The sequence below is a fragment of the Phocoena phocoena genome, chromosome 9, assembly GCF_963924675.1.
Source record: "Phocoena phocoena chromosome 9, mPhoPho1.1, whole genome shotgun sequence".
Taxonomy (NCBI): Eukaryota; Metazoa; Chordata; class Mammalia; order Artiodactyla; family Phocoenidae; genus Phocoena; species Phocoena phocoena.
In genome coordinates this window covers 18,265,554-18,281,554 of record NC_089227.1, presented here as the reverse complement: position 1 = coordinate 18,281,554, position 16,001 = coordinate 18,265,554, and the positions used below count along the sequence as shown (strand labels likewise).

The window sequence follows — 16,001 nt, the reverse complement described above, 5'->3', positions numbered from 1 at the left end:
GAATTTTATTGTGTGGTTATAACACCAACAGGGTACACACTTCTGGGTTAAGTTATTAGTTTTATTTTTTTATTTTATTTTTTTAATAAATTTATTTTATTTACTTATTTTTGGCTGCGTTGGGTCTTCGTTGCTGTGTGCGGGCTTTCTCAAGTTGTGGCGAGCAGGGGCTACTCTTCGTTGCGTTGCGTGGCCTTCTCATTGTGGTGGCTTCTCTTGTTGAGGAGCATGGGCTCTAGGGCGCACGGGCTTCAGTAGTTGCAGCACGCGGGCTCAGTAGTTGTGGCTCAGAGACTCTAGAACGCAGGCTCAGTAGTTGTGGCATACAAGCTTAGTTGCTCCACAGCATGTCGGATCTTTTGGACCAGGACTTGAACCCATGTCCCCCTGCATTAGCAGGGGGATTCTTAATGCCTGCACCACCAGGGAAGCCCTAGTTTTATTTTTGATTTTTTAAAAATTAAACTTTTGAAGTAATGTGGGTTTGCATGCATTTGTGAAATAATACAGAGATCCTGCGTATCCTTTATTCAGTTTCTCCCAGTGGTAACATCTTGCAAAACTGTTAATACAATATCACAGCCAGAATATTGACATTGGTATAGTCAAGCTACAAAACATTTCAATCACAAAGATTCCTATGTTGCCTTTCCTAGCCGTACCTACCTCCCACCTCTTACCCCTCCCATCCCTGACCTTTGGCAACCACTAAATCTGTACTCCATTTCAGTAATTCTGTCATTTTAAGAATGTTACATAAATGGAATCACACAGTATGTGACCTTTTGGAATTGGCTTTTTTTTTTTTTTTTTTTTTTTTTTGCGGTACGCGGGCCTCTCACTGTTGTGGCCTCTCCCGTTGCGGAGCACAAGCTCCGGACGCACAGGCTTAGCAGCCATGGCTCACGGGCCCAGCCGCTCCGCGGCATGTGGGATCTTCCGAGACCGGAGCATGAACCCGTGTCCCTTGCATCGGCAGGCGGACTCTAAGCCACTGTGCCACCAGGGAAGCCCTTGGGATTGGCTTTTTTTTTTTACTGAGCATAATTCCCTGGAAAGCCAGCTAATTTGTGGCATATATCAGTATCTCACTTTTTTCTATTTTTAAGTAGTGTTATGTGGTATATATGTACCAGAGTTTGTTTAACCACTCACCTACTGAAGGACATTTGGGTCATTTCCACTTTTTGGCTATTACAAATAAAGTTGCTCTGAACATTTGTGTACAGGTTTTGGTGTAAACCTAAGTTTTGTTTTCTCTGGGATAAATGCCTAAGAGTGCAATTGCTTGGTCATATGGTAGTTAGTTGCATGTTCAGTTTTATAAGAAATTGTCAAATTATTTTGCAGAGTAGTTGTATCATTTTTCATTCCTACCAGAAATGGATGAGTAATACAGCAATTTTATTTTTAAGGATTGCTTTTTGTACTTTATTTTTATAATTATATGCTTGTTTAATTATGTAAGAAGTAGTCACATCATTCTAAAGTCAAATATTTAAGACAAGGTACATTCAAATAAGTCTAACATTTACGACCCCTGTTCCTTTCACTTTGGAAGTAGCAGTTTTTGAAAAATTGATTATTCCTTCCATTGTTTGTTATATTAGAAACAGATATGCACATATATATATATTTGTATTCCCCTCCTTACTTAGATAAGCAGTAGTATAGTAGAGTTTTTGCCACATTAATTTTTTTGTCTTAAAAATATATCCTGAAGATCACTTCATAATAGTAATATAGAGATTGACTCATTTCTTTCTGTAGCTTCAAGGTGCTCCATCTTTTTCATGTACTGTAGTTTAGTCAGCCCTTTGAGTGGACATTTGAGTTGTTTCCAGTCTTGTGTGATTGCAAGTGGAAGTGGGATTGTTCAGTAAAAGGGTAAATGTATGTATCAAATTTTGTCAGATATTGCCAAATTCCCCTCCAGTAGCAACTGTCCAGTTTTGAATTCCCCCCAGTCATGGATAAGCATGCCTATTTTCCCCAGCCTCACAGTAGAGTTTTTGATAGACTTGGAGTTTTGCTGGTTTAACTAGGTGAGAAATGGTAATCTCAGTGTTTTATTGACACTTTTCATTTGTTTATTATGAGTGAGGTTTTTCCTTTTTTTCTTTTTTATTGGAGTATAATTGCCTTACGGTGTGTTAGTTTCCGCTCTACAGTAAAGTGAATCAGCTATATGTATACATATATCCCCTCCCTCTTGGACCTCCCTCCCACCGCACCCCCCCATCCCACCCATCTAGGTCACCACAGAGCACCGAGCTGAGCTTCCTGTGCTTTATGGCAGGTTCCCACTGGCTATCTGTTTTACGCATGGTAATGTATATATGTCAATCCTAATCTCCCAGTTCATCCCACCCTCCCCTTCCCCGCCCCCGCCCCCCCCCCCCCCCCCCCCCCGTGTCCACGTGTCCATTCTCTACGTTTGCATCTCTATTCCTGCCCTGGAAGTAGGTTCATCTCTACCATTTTTCTAGATTCCATGTATATGCATTAATGTACGATATTTGTTTTTCTGACTTACTTTTCTCTGTTTGACAGACTCTAGGTCCATCCACATCTCTACAAATGACCCAATTTCGTTCCTTTCTATGGCTAAGTAATATTCCATTGTATATATGTACCATATCTTCCTTATCTATTCATCTATTGTTAGACATTTAGGTTGTTTCCATATCCTAGCTATTGTAAATAGTGCTGCAGTGAACACTGGGGTACATGTGTTCTTTTGAATTACGATTTTCTCAGGGTATGTGACCAATAGTGGGATTGCTGGGTCATATGATAGTTGTATTTTTAGTTTTTCAAGGAACCTCCATACTGTTCTCCATAGTGGCTGTATCAGTTTACATTCCCACCAACAGTGCAAGAGGGTTCGCTTTTTTCCACATCCTCTCCAGCATTTATTGTTTGTAGATTTTTTTTTTTTTTGCAGTACGCGGGCCTCTCACTGTTGTGGCCTCTCCCATTGCGGAGCACAGGCTCTGGACGTGCAGGCTCAGCAGCCATGGCTCACAGGCCTAGCCACTCCGTGGCATGTGGGATCTCCCCGGACCGGGGCACGAACCCGTGTCCCCTGCATCGGCAGGCAGACTCTCAACCACTGCACCACCAGGGAAGCCCTGTTTGTAGATTTTTTGATGATGGCCATTCTGAGTGGTGAGAGGTGATACCTCATTGTAGTTTTGATTTGCATTTCTCTAATAATTAGTGATGTTGAGCATCTTTTCATGTGCGTCTTGGCCATCTGTATGTCTTCTTTGCAGAGATGTCTATTTAGGTCGTCCACCCATTTGTTGATTGGGTTGTTAGTTTTTTTTAAATTTTTTTTAATATTAAGCTCCATGAGCTGTTTGTATATTTTGGAGATTAATCCCCTGTTGGTTGCTTTGTTTGCAAATATTTTCTCCCATTCTGAGGGTTGTCTTTTTGGTTTGTTTATGGTTTCCTTTGCTGTGCAAAAGCTTTTAAGTTTCATTAGGTCCCATTTGTTTACTTCTGTTTTTATCTTCATTACTGTAGGAGGTGGGTCAAAAAAGATCTTGCTGTGGTTTATGTCAAAGAGTGTTTTTCCTATGTTTTCCTCTGAAAGTTTTACAGTGTCCGGTCTTACATTTAGGTCTTTAATCCATTTTGAGTTTATTTTTGTGTATGGTGTTAGGGAGTGTTCTAATTTCATTCTTTTACATGTAGCTGTCCGGTTTTCCCAGCACCACTTATTGAAGAGGCTGTCTTATCTCCATTGTATATTCTTGCTTCCTTTGTCATAGATTAGGTGACCGTAGGTGCATGGGTTTATCTCTGGGCTTTCTCTCCTGTTCCATTGATCTATATGTCTGTTTTTGTGCTAGTACCATGCTGTCTTGATTACTGTAGCTTTGTTGTATAGTTTGAAGTTGAGTCTAATTCCTCCAGCTCCATTTTTCTTTCTCAAGATTGCTTTGGGTATTCAGGGTCTTTTGTGTTTCCATACAAATTGTAAAATTTTTTGTTCTAATTTTGTGAAGAATGCCATTGGTAATTTGAGAGGGATTGCACTGAATCTGTAGATTGCTTTGGGTAGTATAGTCATTTTCACAATATTGATTCTTCCAATCCAAGAACATGGTATATTTCTCCCATCTGTGTCATCTTTGATTTCTTCAGTGAGTTCTTTATAGTTTTCTGAGTACAGGTCTTTTGCCTCCTTAGGTAGGTTTATTCCTAGGTATTTTATTCTTTTCATTGCAGTAAATGGGAGTGTTTCCTTAATTTCTCTTTCTGATCTTGCGTTGTTAGTGTATAGGAATGCAAGAGATTTCTGTGCATTAATTTTGTATCCTGCAACTTTACCAGATGAGCTCTAGTAGTTTTCTGATGGCATCTTTAGGATTTTCTATGTATAGTATCATGTCATCTGCAAACAGTGACAGTTTTACTTCTTCTTTTCCAGTTTGGATTTCTTTTCATTTTCTTCTCTGATTGCCGTGGCTAGGACTTCCAAAACTATGTTGAATAAGAGTGGTGAGAGTGGACATATCCTTGTATGAGTGAGGTTTTTCTTTGATTTTGTTTCACTTTATAATAGTTACTAGCCTTTTTCCAGATAGTTAGGTTTTTTTTAACATGTTAAAATCTTTTTTTTAATCATGGGGTAAATATCTGCTGATTTTCAGTAAAGCTTGCTTAAAAACTGACCATTAGGGAGGACAGTCACTTGAGTGATATCTGCTTATTGTTCTGTGATAACTAGAATTATCAGTGATGCTAGGATAGTTTTATGTCCTACTAGATATTAAGGCAAGTCTTATTACTGAGTAGTAGGTATTTCAGTCTAAAGATCTTATTCTCCCATCTCAGCTCCCATGTAAGAACTATATCTAGTTATTTGACATTTAGACTAATAAGTTTAGACAGTGAAAACGCTTTGGGGGCGGAAGGCGGGGCAAGTAAACAGTTACTATGGCTGATGTACTTCATGAGCGGAGGCTGGGGGAGGTTAATGAAATATTTTGCTTAATTTTTAAATGTTTAGTGTTTATTATTTCAAAATTGGAAATAATTTAGGCAAATAGTAATAATGCAATAATGACGCTAACATTTCCCCCCAGACTTTTTGCTTTTTTCAGTTTGGAAAAAAAAAGTACTAGTTTCCAAAGTAAAAAATTATTTTCTTAACACAACAGAGTCACTTAACTGGCATCTACTGCTAATTATGCTAGATCAAATCTAAACTGTAAGGCAAGTTGATGTACATATATTTTATACTGTGCATTTTTCAATAAGTACATTAGAGAAATTATCAAGTTTATCACATTTAAAACAGATCTGCTTTACATCTAAATTTATGAAAGTTTATAAATAATCATGTTAATATTTTAATATAGGAGTTTGGATAAAGAGAGGGCAGTGCTACTACAACGCCGGAAAAGGGAAAATATGTCAGGTGGGTGAAAAGGATCTATACTAAATCAACTTTAGTATGATTGAGAGAATAAGTGGCCTGCATATTTTTTAGTCAGACGTAAACTGCTTGCTAATGAATGTTGATTGTATATATAATTTACAATCTCAAGTGTAGGTTTTAAATACTCTTTTTTACAGATTTTATAGAACAGTAATGTATTTATTTTAGGAAATATGGAAAATAAATAAAAATCATATTTTCTTGCACATAGGTAACCTGTTGGTTTAAAGATGTAAAATATGTTTGCTGTTTTGAAAGATGGTGATCCGTTAGTTGATCATGTGCAATAGTGTTTATTTCATTTTTAGGAACAGGATTCGAAGTTTTAACATATGCTAAACTTTCACTTTGGCTTATAAAACATGTTGCCACCAATACAACTATTTTTGAAAAACCATAGTTTATTGAACTGTGTGATGGACATTTGGGGTGTTTCCAGTGTTTTTGTTATTATAGATAGTAACGTCATGAAACCCTCTTGGAGAAGGGTTTTTTTGTACTTTTCCCATTTTATCTGTGGATAGATCCCTAGAAATGGGGCTGCTGGGTGAAGAGGGTAAGTGTATATAGAATCCTGCTAGATATAGCTAAATTCCCCTTCATAGAGAATTCTGAATTTCCACTGGCTATGTTTGTAAGTGTCTGTTTCCCACAGTCACACCACCTGAGTGTGTTGTCAGATTTTGTATCCTTTCTAGTTTAACATACGAAAAATATAGTTGCAGTTTGCATTTAAATGTGTCTTACTGAGTGAGGAAGTGAAAAAAAATGTTTATTCTTCAGAAAGGTGGGGGAAAGTAGTTTGTCATGTGGAATGCTGTTTTATTGTTTGAAGTAGAAGTATTACTTGTGCAGTAATTTTTATTTTGCCTTTGAAGATGGTGATACCAGTGCAACTGAGAGTGGTGATGAGGTTCCTGTGGAATTATATACTGCATTTCAGCATACCCCGACATCGATTACTTTAACTGCTTCAAGAGTTTCCAAGGTTAATGATAAAAGAAGGAAAAAAAGTGGGGAGAAAGAACAAAACATTTCAAAATGTAAAAAAGTAAGTTTTTCCTATTTTGAAGATGAATAGATAGGAAGTGGTAGAAGTAATGGATAGTAGCTAGAGAAGGTAACAGCATCTAAGCTTACTCAAACTCATTTAAAATTTTTAATGTGTTTTAAAGATTGAAATGGAGTAGAGCAAAATGTTTGCAAACTGCTTTAAATCATCACTCTGATGAGACTAGTCATAGAAATGCAAAAGCTAAAATAAGATTTAGTGAAGGTTGTTGGTTTAGAAAACAAATAACAGTTCTAAATTTTTAATAGCTTATAAAGAGGTAGAGGAGCATATAATGATTGTGAATGGTTGTTTATAGCTGTTTGTCTCTGAATCATATTTAATCATTTTAATAAGACTCCACATTTGAATTTCTTACGATCTAGATTTTTCTCACTTAAATTTTTGTATTAAAATATCACCAGGGGGCTTCCCGGGTGGCGCAGTGATTGAGAGTCCGCCTGCCGATGCAGGGGACGCGGGTTCGTGCCCCGGTCCGGGAGGATCCCACATGCCGCGGAGCGGCTGGGCCCGTGAGCCATGGCCGCTGGGCCTGCGCGTCCGGAGCCTGTGCTCCGCAGCGGGAGAGGCCACGGCAGTGAGAGGCCCGCGTACTGCAAAAAAAAAAAAAAAAATATCACCAGGAGGGGCTTCCCTGGTGGCGCAGTGGTTAGGAGTCTGCCTGCCGATGCAGGGGACGCGGGTTCATGCCCCGGTCCGGGAAGGTCCCACATGCCACGGAGCAGCTGGGCCCATGAGCCGTGGCCGCTGAGCCTGCGCGTCCGGAGCTTGTGCTCCGCAACGGGAGAGGCCACAACAGTGAGAGGCCCACGTACTGCAAAAAATATATATATATATCACCAGGATATGATGGCAGAAAACTATTTATAAGCCACTTTTTAATAAATTTGTTATAATTGCTAATGAAGTTTTTTGTCATGTAAGGTAAAAGATACTTTCCATAATGACTATATATTTATTAAAGAGTGAAATTATATGTAGGTATAAAATCATTTTTTTTTTGAGTAATTCTTCATGATATTATTTGGTTATTTAATAGGCAGCATGTATTTTTTTTTTTTTTTTTTACATTTAATTAATTTTGGGGGCTGCGTTGGGTCTTGGTTGCTGTGCACAGGCTTTCTCTAGTTGAGGTGAGCGGGGCTACTCTTCATTGCGGTGCACAGGCTTCTCACTGTGGTGGCTTCTCTTGTTGTGGAGCACGGGCTCTAGGTGCGCAGGCTCAGTAGTCGTGGCACGCGGGTTTAGTTGCTCCGCGGCGTGTGGGATCTTCCCAGGCCAGGGCTCAAACCGGTGTCCCTGTGCATTGGCAGTCGGATTCTTTTTTTTGTTTTGTTTTTGTTTTTGTTTTTTTTGCGGTACGAGGGCCTCTCACTGTTGTGGCCTCTCCCGTTGCGGAGCACAGGCTCCGGACGCGCAGGCTCAGCGGCCATGGCTCACGGGCCCAGCCGCTCTGCGGCATGTGGGATCTTCCCAGACCGGGGCACGAACCTGTGTCCCCTGCATCGGCAGGCGGACTCTAAACCACTGCGCCACCAGGGAAGCCCAGCAGTCGGATTCTTAACCACTGCGCCACCAGGGAAGTCCGGCAGCATGTACTTTTAAATATCTTTTTCATTTTCTAATTTCACCTCCCTGTTTAAAATAAGTCTTGATTCTAGCAGTCTTCACATATGTGTCTCTCTCTAATTTTGCTATTCTTCTCCTGTATTTTATTCAGTCTGGACAACTATTACCAAATTCTCCCTCTGATTTCTGATATGTTATCTTTACTTAAGCTGTTCCTTCATTGTTCAGAATATTCTCTTCTCCATCTTTATCTTTTAAACTCCTACTCTACTTTGAGGCCCATCTAAAGCAGTACTTTTTTCGATGAAATTTGCTATGATGATCTTTCTTTGCATTTCATCATGGCACTTGAACCTATTATTACAGCACTTAAGCACATTTTGCTTTATTTCATTGTTATTTTCCTCATCTCAGATTGTAACTTATGCAGAGAAAGTGATTGTCTATTAAGTGCTTTTTACAATTTAGGAACTCATGTTTAGGTATTGACCTAATTTTTTCATCTACTGCTTTCAAATTATGCCTTCTCTGTTTACTGTATAAAAGTTACTTGGAAACGTTATCCTTGTGTAGTTCTATTTTTAGGTCATCTAGATTAACAAATCTACTTTTTTAATAAAACAGATTTTGCATTTTCTCTGGCTGAAATGACTTTTGGCTATTTAAAATGAATCAATTCTGTCTTGGAGCACATTTTATTTGTTTCAGAATATTGTTGTATATTTAAAAAGAGAATTTTTTCTCTCTTGTTAAGTTAGTAATACTTGATAAGTGTTAGAAAAAAAAATCCAGGAACTGGGCGTAAAAGATTTAGTTTGCTTTACTGTTAAGTTTTTATTATTATTTGGGGGCAATATATAGTTAAAAATATATAGCAGAAGGATATATCTAATTTTGCTTTTTATTCAGCCTGTTGTTATGGCTAACTGTTAAAAATGTGAATGGAGTTAACAATAGACATTCTGGACAGATGACATTTAAAAAATACTCATAAAACCCTATTAAGGTATTGTTGGTTGGTGTTTTAGCAGTTTAGGGCTTTGGCATGAAGCGTTAACACTGTTAAAGACATGGATTGTGTATTGTGACCCATATATTAGGATTTTAATTTTTTTTAATTTTAAAAATTTTCTAATTTTACTTGAAAAGAATTTTTCAAACTTGATATTAATTTTTTCATAAAACTATGGTCAGCACATATTACTTACTTATGAATGTTCTATTTTTCTTTCAGTGTTTCCTCTGTAAATCAAACTTGCATCTTCTTTCATCATACTTCAAATTCTTCTTTTGTTTCAGCAGCACAGCCATTATCCAGGTTTAAAAATCTTTAAGTCATCTTTAGTCTTTGACATTCAGAGTTATTGTCAAAAGCACTATTGATTTTTCCTTGGGAATGTCTCTTCAGTATATTGTTATTTTTCTTCCTTTTTGCTTCTATAAACCCAGTCTACGCCCTTATTACCTCTAGTACAGTAATATCTTCTTTAATTTCTCCAACTTTATCCTCTTTTTACTTTAGTCCGTTCTGCATTTGGTTCTGACATGTTCTGTGAATATCGTTTTTATATCCCTTCTCTGCTCAGAGGTATTTCATGGATTCCTCCATCATAGTGAAGAACATACGGTATTTAAGTCAGAATCTTAAAATGTGAGTTTTTAAATAAGGCTTTCATGACCTACTTTTACATTTTTTTTAGCCAGTCTTACGTCATAACTATTTTCAGTAGGTAACAAGTGCGGTATATTAGTTTTTCTTTGAGTGCGACATATTTCTTCCTATTGCGTGCCATCTTTCATATTTCTTTAGTACCAGAATTGTATTTCTTTCAGTTGTCCACCTGTCTGAACATATTTATTCTCCATAGTCCTAGCTCTTTTTCTGTGTTTTACGTGAAGGTTCTTTGCTGCTGCTGCTGCTTCTCCTTCTCCTCCTCCTCCTCCTCCTCCTCCTCTTTTTAATAAAACTTGCTGTCTTCCAACGTATAGTCTGCACACAAATTTGGAACCTAAATAAATTAGGAACTATATTGCTTACTCTAGGTTTAGTGTTCGTAAGTCTCTCGAAATAAGAGTGTACACTTTGGGGAGTGGAGTGGTGAAGTAAGTCTTAGCTAACACTTTAGGACTTGGCAGATTAGAGAGCTCCCATTCAATATTTACTGAGTAAGTACAGTTCTTTTCACCATAGTGCTTATAATTTGAGTCCCTACTAGTAAGTGCTCAAGTATTACTCGCTAGTTAACTTAGAAATTATTTTAACCCACCCCAAAACTTGGCTCATGACTTTAAAACTACTGCAATATTTTTAATACCTTCCAACTTTTATCAAATATTTTTCCATGATTGTAATATTGAGCACACAGAAAATTCAGAAATTTTCTTAGCATTGTATCTTATACATATTTTCATGTTATTACATAGTCTGTATTTATTTTTAATAGTAGTACAGTGTTCTAGTAGAAGACTTTACTTCAACATTCCCCTAGTTCTGACTGTATTGGTTATTACCATATTTTGTGTTATTTATGCGACTTCAATAAAAAGCTTCAATAAAAAGCTTGAGTGAACTCATTTTTAAATATTAATTATATCCAGTTTTTAAAAAACTAACTCAGAATTCCATGTTATTTCAGGCCTTTCGTGAAGGATCTAGGAAATCATCAAGAGTTAAGGTAAACACATTAAATTTAAGCCCTTATTATCAGTTGTCAGATATCTAGTGGTTAAGTGGTTGCTTGTTCATAATAAAGTAAATTATGCTTACTTTACTTACATAAAGTAAATTATGTGTCATTTTATTGCTTATTATCTTTACCAGAAGTGGGACAATAGAGAATTATAATAGGGTTAATATACCACTCTTGGAGTTTATTAACACTGTTAAAACATTAAACAGAAGGAGATATATAAGTAATTTCTAATAGTAAAATTTCTAATACTAAAATTAAAAAATTTCATTTATCATTATATTCCGTGTCTCCAGTACCACTAGTATTCAGACATAGAAATGCAAAATAATATTTGGAATTTGAAATTTTGCTCTTTTGCACAGTTGGAATTCTAGTGATTTAGTTGTCAGTAGTTATAAAATATTATAAAATCACCATATATTCACCGTGTAAGTACAAACTAGTCACTTATGCCTTGAATTAATTAGAATACATCCTCAATGTTGTAGATGCCAAGATTGCTGAGAGAAGCAAGCCCCCCCCAGCTCTGCCTCCCCTTAAAAGATAGGTTTCTGTTGGATCACAGAGGTCAACTATACAGTGTTACTCTAACTTTCTAGGTTAGGTAGTAAAGGAGAATGAATATCTCAAGTTGCCAGATATTAAAATAGGATGTGGGAAGCATGTTAGAATACATGTGTTGTCCCCATAGTATAAAGTGTAATAATTATTAATTATTCCACATTCCTGGAAAACAGATCATTAAGCAGCTGTCCAATGATTATTCTTGCATAGTTTTGGAACTTTTTCTTAAGAATGTTAATACATGGTGTCACTCAGCATACTGCAAGTCCAAAGTCTTATAAAATGTTCTGTATATGTTAAAGTTGGGGGTTTTATATTTACTATATTAAACTTGTATTTATGGGATTTTCTCTGACACCAGAATGAAGAGGTCTGAAAAAGGGTTTTTTATTAAGCTGTTGGAACTATTGATACTCCAGTGGTTTTCCTTTTTTCCCATTTTATCTAATCTGAATAGCAGGCTTAATGAGGAAGGAGCATCTTTTACTTAACTGAGATATTTTCATTTATTACGTAAAGAAGTGACAAATTAAAATTTGAAAAATGCTTTGTTCATCTTTGAAAATTTTTTCGTTAACTTGAATATGTCTTTAAGATCATTACATTTCTAATAAGTAATTCTGTCATATTAAAAAGGCTCAAGAGATATAGAAGAGCTGTATTGAAGAGAAACCAAGTTAGTAGAGGATTTATTTGGCGGGGGAGGGAGAGCAAAAAAGAAAACAAATTAAAAACTGAGACGATTTCTTTAATAAAGCTGATGAAAACCTTAATATGTAGTGTCATATAGGAGAAAGACAAATACTGTATATTATCACTTATATGTGGAATCTAAACAATAAAACAAATGAATAAGTAGAATAGAAACAGACTCACAGATACAGAGAACAAACTAGTAGTTACCAGTGGGGGAAGAGGTGTGACAAGGGCAAGATGGGGTTAGGGGCTTAAGAGGTACAAACTACTATGTATAGAATAAATAAGCTACAAGGATAATAATAATAAGCAAAGGGAATATAGCCGATATTTTATAATCACTTTAAATGAAGTATGATCAATAAAAAATTTTGAATCACTACATTGTCCACCTGAAACTAATGTAATATTGTAAATCAGTTATACCTCAATATATAAACAAATAAATAGGGGTAGTAAAAAAGTGATTGTAAACTTCTGTGTCTGTATATAGTATTTGAAAAACATTTTTGTATTATATAAGCCATATTCACTATGGAAAATTCTGAAAAATAAAAAAAAATAAATAAAGGCCCCAAAATATGTGATGTTTCATATTTCTGTAAAAATCTGTTCTTTATCAAGTGGTCATTATAATGTAGAATATATAATTCCGTAAAAGATCAGTTGGTAAAAGAAACCTACCCCTATCAAATAGTTGAGCAACTTACTATCGTTTGTTTCATTATAGAAAAGAATACTTTTTGTAATAAAGATTAGTTACCTATATGGAAGGTAGACTGATGGTAAATTTTAGTAAGTGTTACCATACACATGTACATGTCTAGCAGCATATATAAGAATTTTCATGAAATCTATATGTGATTTTTAAATTTCACAGTTATGGTAGGTTGTACACAGTATAGAAATAATCTATCTTCTCATAAAGGTGTTCCGTTCTGTAGAAGAATTGATGAACAGCATTTGCAAACAACTAAATTGAAACTTCTTGTGTTAATAAATCCATTATAAATTTGAATTATGCTATGGATAAGATATATGTTTTTGTTATCTGCATTAATTGATTTTCGTCCTAAGACTGCAAATAATTAATTGAGGGAGTCCAGGCTTTAATAAACTTTTTAAATGTGTGGTAATTATGCCTTTCTCTAAGTTGCATTCCAATGAGAAAAGGATTCCCTTTTTGTTTCCTAAAACCTATTGAGAGGTTGTAACTTTTCACTGCTTGGCATTTAGCATTCTTTTTCTTTTTTAAAAAAATTTTTATTAGAGTATTGTTGATTTACAATGTTGTGTTAGTTTCTGCTGTACAGCAAAGTGAATCAGTTATACATATACGTATATCCACTCTTTTTTAGATTCTTTTCCCATATAAGTCATTACAGAGTACTGAGTAGAGTTGCCTGTGCTATACAGTAGGTCCTTATTAGTTATCTATTTTATATATAGTAGTGTGTATACGTCAATCCTAATGTCCCAATTTATCCCTCCCCCCTTTCCCCCTTGGTAACCAAACCATAAGTTTGTTTTCTGCATCTGTGACTCTATTTCTGTTTTGTAAATTAGTTCATTTGTACCATTGTTTTAGATTCCACATACAAGCGGTATCGTATGACATTTGTCTTTCTCTTTGACTTACTTCACTCAGTCTGACAATCTCTAGATCCATCCATGTTGCTGCAAATGGCATTATTTTGTTCCTTCTATGGCTGAGTAATATTCCATTGTATGTATGTACCACCTCTTCTTTATCCATTCATCCATCGATGGACATTTAGGTTGTCCATGTCCTGGCTATTGTATATAGTGCTGCAGTGAACAATGGGGTGCATGTATCTTTTCGAACTATGGTTTTCTGCAGACGTATGCCCAGGAGTAGGATTGCTGGATCGTGTGGTAGCTCTATTTTCAGTTTTTTAAGGAACCTCCATACTGTTCTCCATAGTGGCTGTACCAATTTACATTCCCACCAACAGTGCAAGAGGGTTCCCTTTTCTCCACACCCTCTCCAGCATTTATTGTTTGTAGAATTTTTGATGATGGCCATTCTGATTGGTGAGAGGTGATACCTCATTGTAGTTTTGATTTGCATTTCTCTAATAATTAGCGATGTTGAGCATCTTTTCATGTGCCTCTTGTCCATCTATTTAGGTCGTCCGCCCATTTTTTGATTGGGTTGTTAGTTTTTTTGATATTGAGCCGCATGAGCTGTTTGTATACTCTGGAGGTTAATCCCTTGTTGGTCACCTTGTTTGCAAAGACTTTCTCCCATTCTGTAGGTTGTCTTTTCGTTTTGTTCTTGGTTTCCTTTGGTGTGCAAAAGTTTTTAAGTTTAATTAGGTCCCATTTGTTTATTTTTGTTTTTATTTTCATTACTCTAAAAGATGGATCAAAAAACATCTTGCTGCATTTTGGCACTTAGCAATCTTATCTTACAGATTTTTAATAGGGGGTATGAGGAGGAGCAAGCACTTAAGCTTAAAGGTCTTTATTTTGTGAGACATTTTATTCTCATGTTGAATTTATCATGTGGACAGTTGATTATAGATCTTGGAATTATACAAAATTAAGATATCAAAGTATATTTTTATTATAAAACATGTTAAAAGTTGAAGTATTATATCAGAAAATAAGTTTATACTTAATATGTAGTATGTATAGTTTACATAATAATTGCAAATTTATTCTGGTTAAATAGAACTGTGAGTACAGAGTAGATATTGGCAGTCTCAAAAAAATTACACGCTATCTTTTTTTAACCGTTAGCTGACAGTGACTCCAAAGTTTTGGGTATTTTCAGTTTTATTGAAAGCCTCCATTTGGCTACAGTAGTGAAGCTTCAACTTCTGCTATTCAACTTAACTCTGCTTCCTTCAGTTTTCCAACTCGTGTGTCTGGCATCAGTATAAAAATGTATTAAGCTGCTCACTTATGGTCTTTTTTTTTTTCTTTTTCCTACTAGGACCAACTTAGAAAGCCTATCATTATTTCTGGTTTATATTGTATTCTTTTATATAGATTGTCATATTGTGTGTGTGTGTGTGTGTGTGTGTGTGTGTGTGTGTGTAAATACTTAAAATCCAGATATTAATGCTTAGTTTGCTATGATTTTAGGGCTCAGCTCCAGAGATTGATCCTTCGTCTGATGGTTCAAATTTTGGATGGGAGACAAAAATTAAAGCATGGATGGATCGATACGAAGAGGCAAATAATAACCAATATAGTGAGGGTGTTCAGAGGGAGGCACAAAGAATAGCTCTGAGACTGGGCAACGGAAATGACAAAAAAGAGATAAATAAATCAGATTTGAATACCAATAATTTGATCTTCAAACCTCCTGTAGAGGTAAATATATCATTTGCCAAGAGATGATAAAACAAAAACCTTTTTCTACTGTATATCTTAAGTACTTAGACTGAAAGCAGTCTGGTTTTAGTTAATCTCAACTTTTCTCTGATTGTAGAGCCATATACAAAAAAATAAGAAAATTCTGAAATCTGCAAAAGATTTGCCTCCTGATGCACTTATCATTGAATACAGAGGGAAGTTTATGTTAAGAGAACAGTTTGAAGCAAATGGATATTTCTTTAAGAGGTATATTCATTTATTTCTCCATGTTAGTTTTCTGTAATTAAGTATTGAATTTTTGGCTATTTTAAGCACAAAGCTATTGTTTATGTGTATTTTGTTTTCTAAGGGATTATTTTAATATTTAAAACTGTAGATGCAGATATATTCCTTAGTCTCTTTTAAAATTAATTAATTTATTTTTGCTTGCGTTGGGTCTTCATTGCTATGTGTGGGTTTTCTCTAGTTGTGGCGAGCGGGGACTACTCTTTGTTGCTGTGTGCGGGCGCCTCATTGCGGTGGCTTCTCTTGTTGCAGAGCACGGGCTCTAGGCACGCGGGCTTCAGTAGTTGTGGCTCATGGGCTCAGTAGTTGTGGCTCA

At 35.9% G+C, this 16,001-nt stretch overlaps 1 protein-coding gene across 1 annotated transcript in view; it reads left to right on the top strand.

The window, feature by feature from the left end:
* The window catches only part of KMT2E (lysine methyltransferase 2E (inactive)), a 70,458-nt gene that overhangs the window by 26,656 nt on the left and 27,801 nt on the right, over nucleotides 1-16,001 (top strand). The window contains exons 5-9 of the mRNA XM_065883745.1: nucleotides 5,379-5,437; nucleotides 6,337-6,509; nucleotides 10,736-10,774; nucleotides 15,167-15,397; nucleotides 15,516-15,646. Of these exons, the coding sequence (XP_065739817.1) occupies nucleotides 5,379-5,437; nucleotides 6,337-6,509; nucleotides 10,736-10,774; nucleotides 15,167-15,397; nucleotides 15,516-15,646 (633 nt within the window). The remainder of the gene's footprint in view (nucleotides 1-5,378; nucleotides 5,438-6,336; nucleotides 6,510-10,735; nucleotides 10,775-15,166; nucleotides 15,398-15,515; nucleotides 15,647-16,001) is intronic.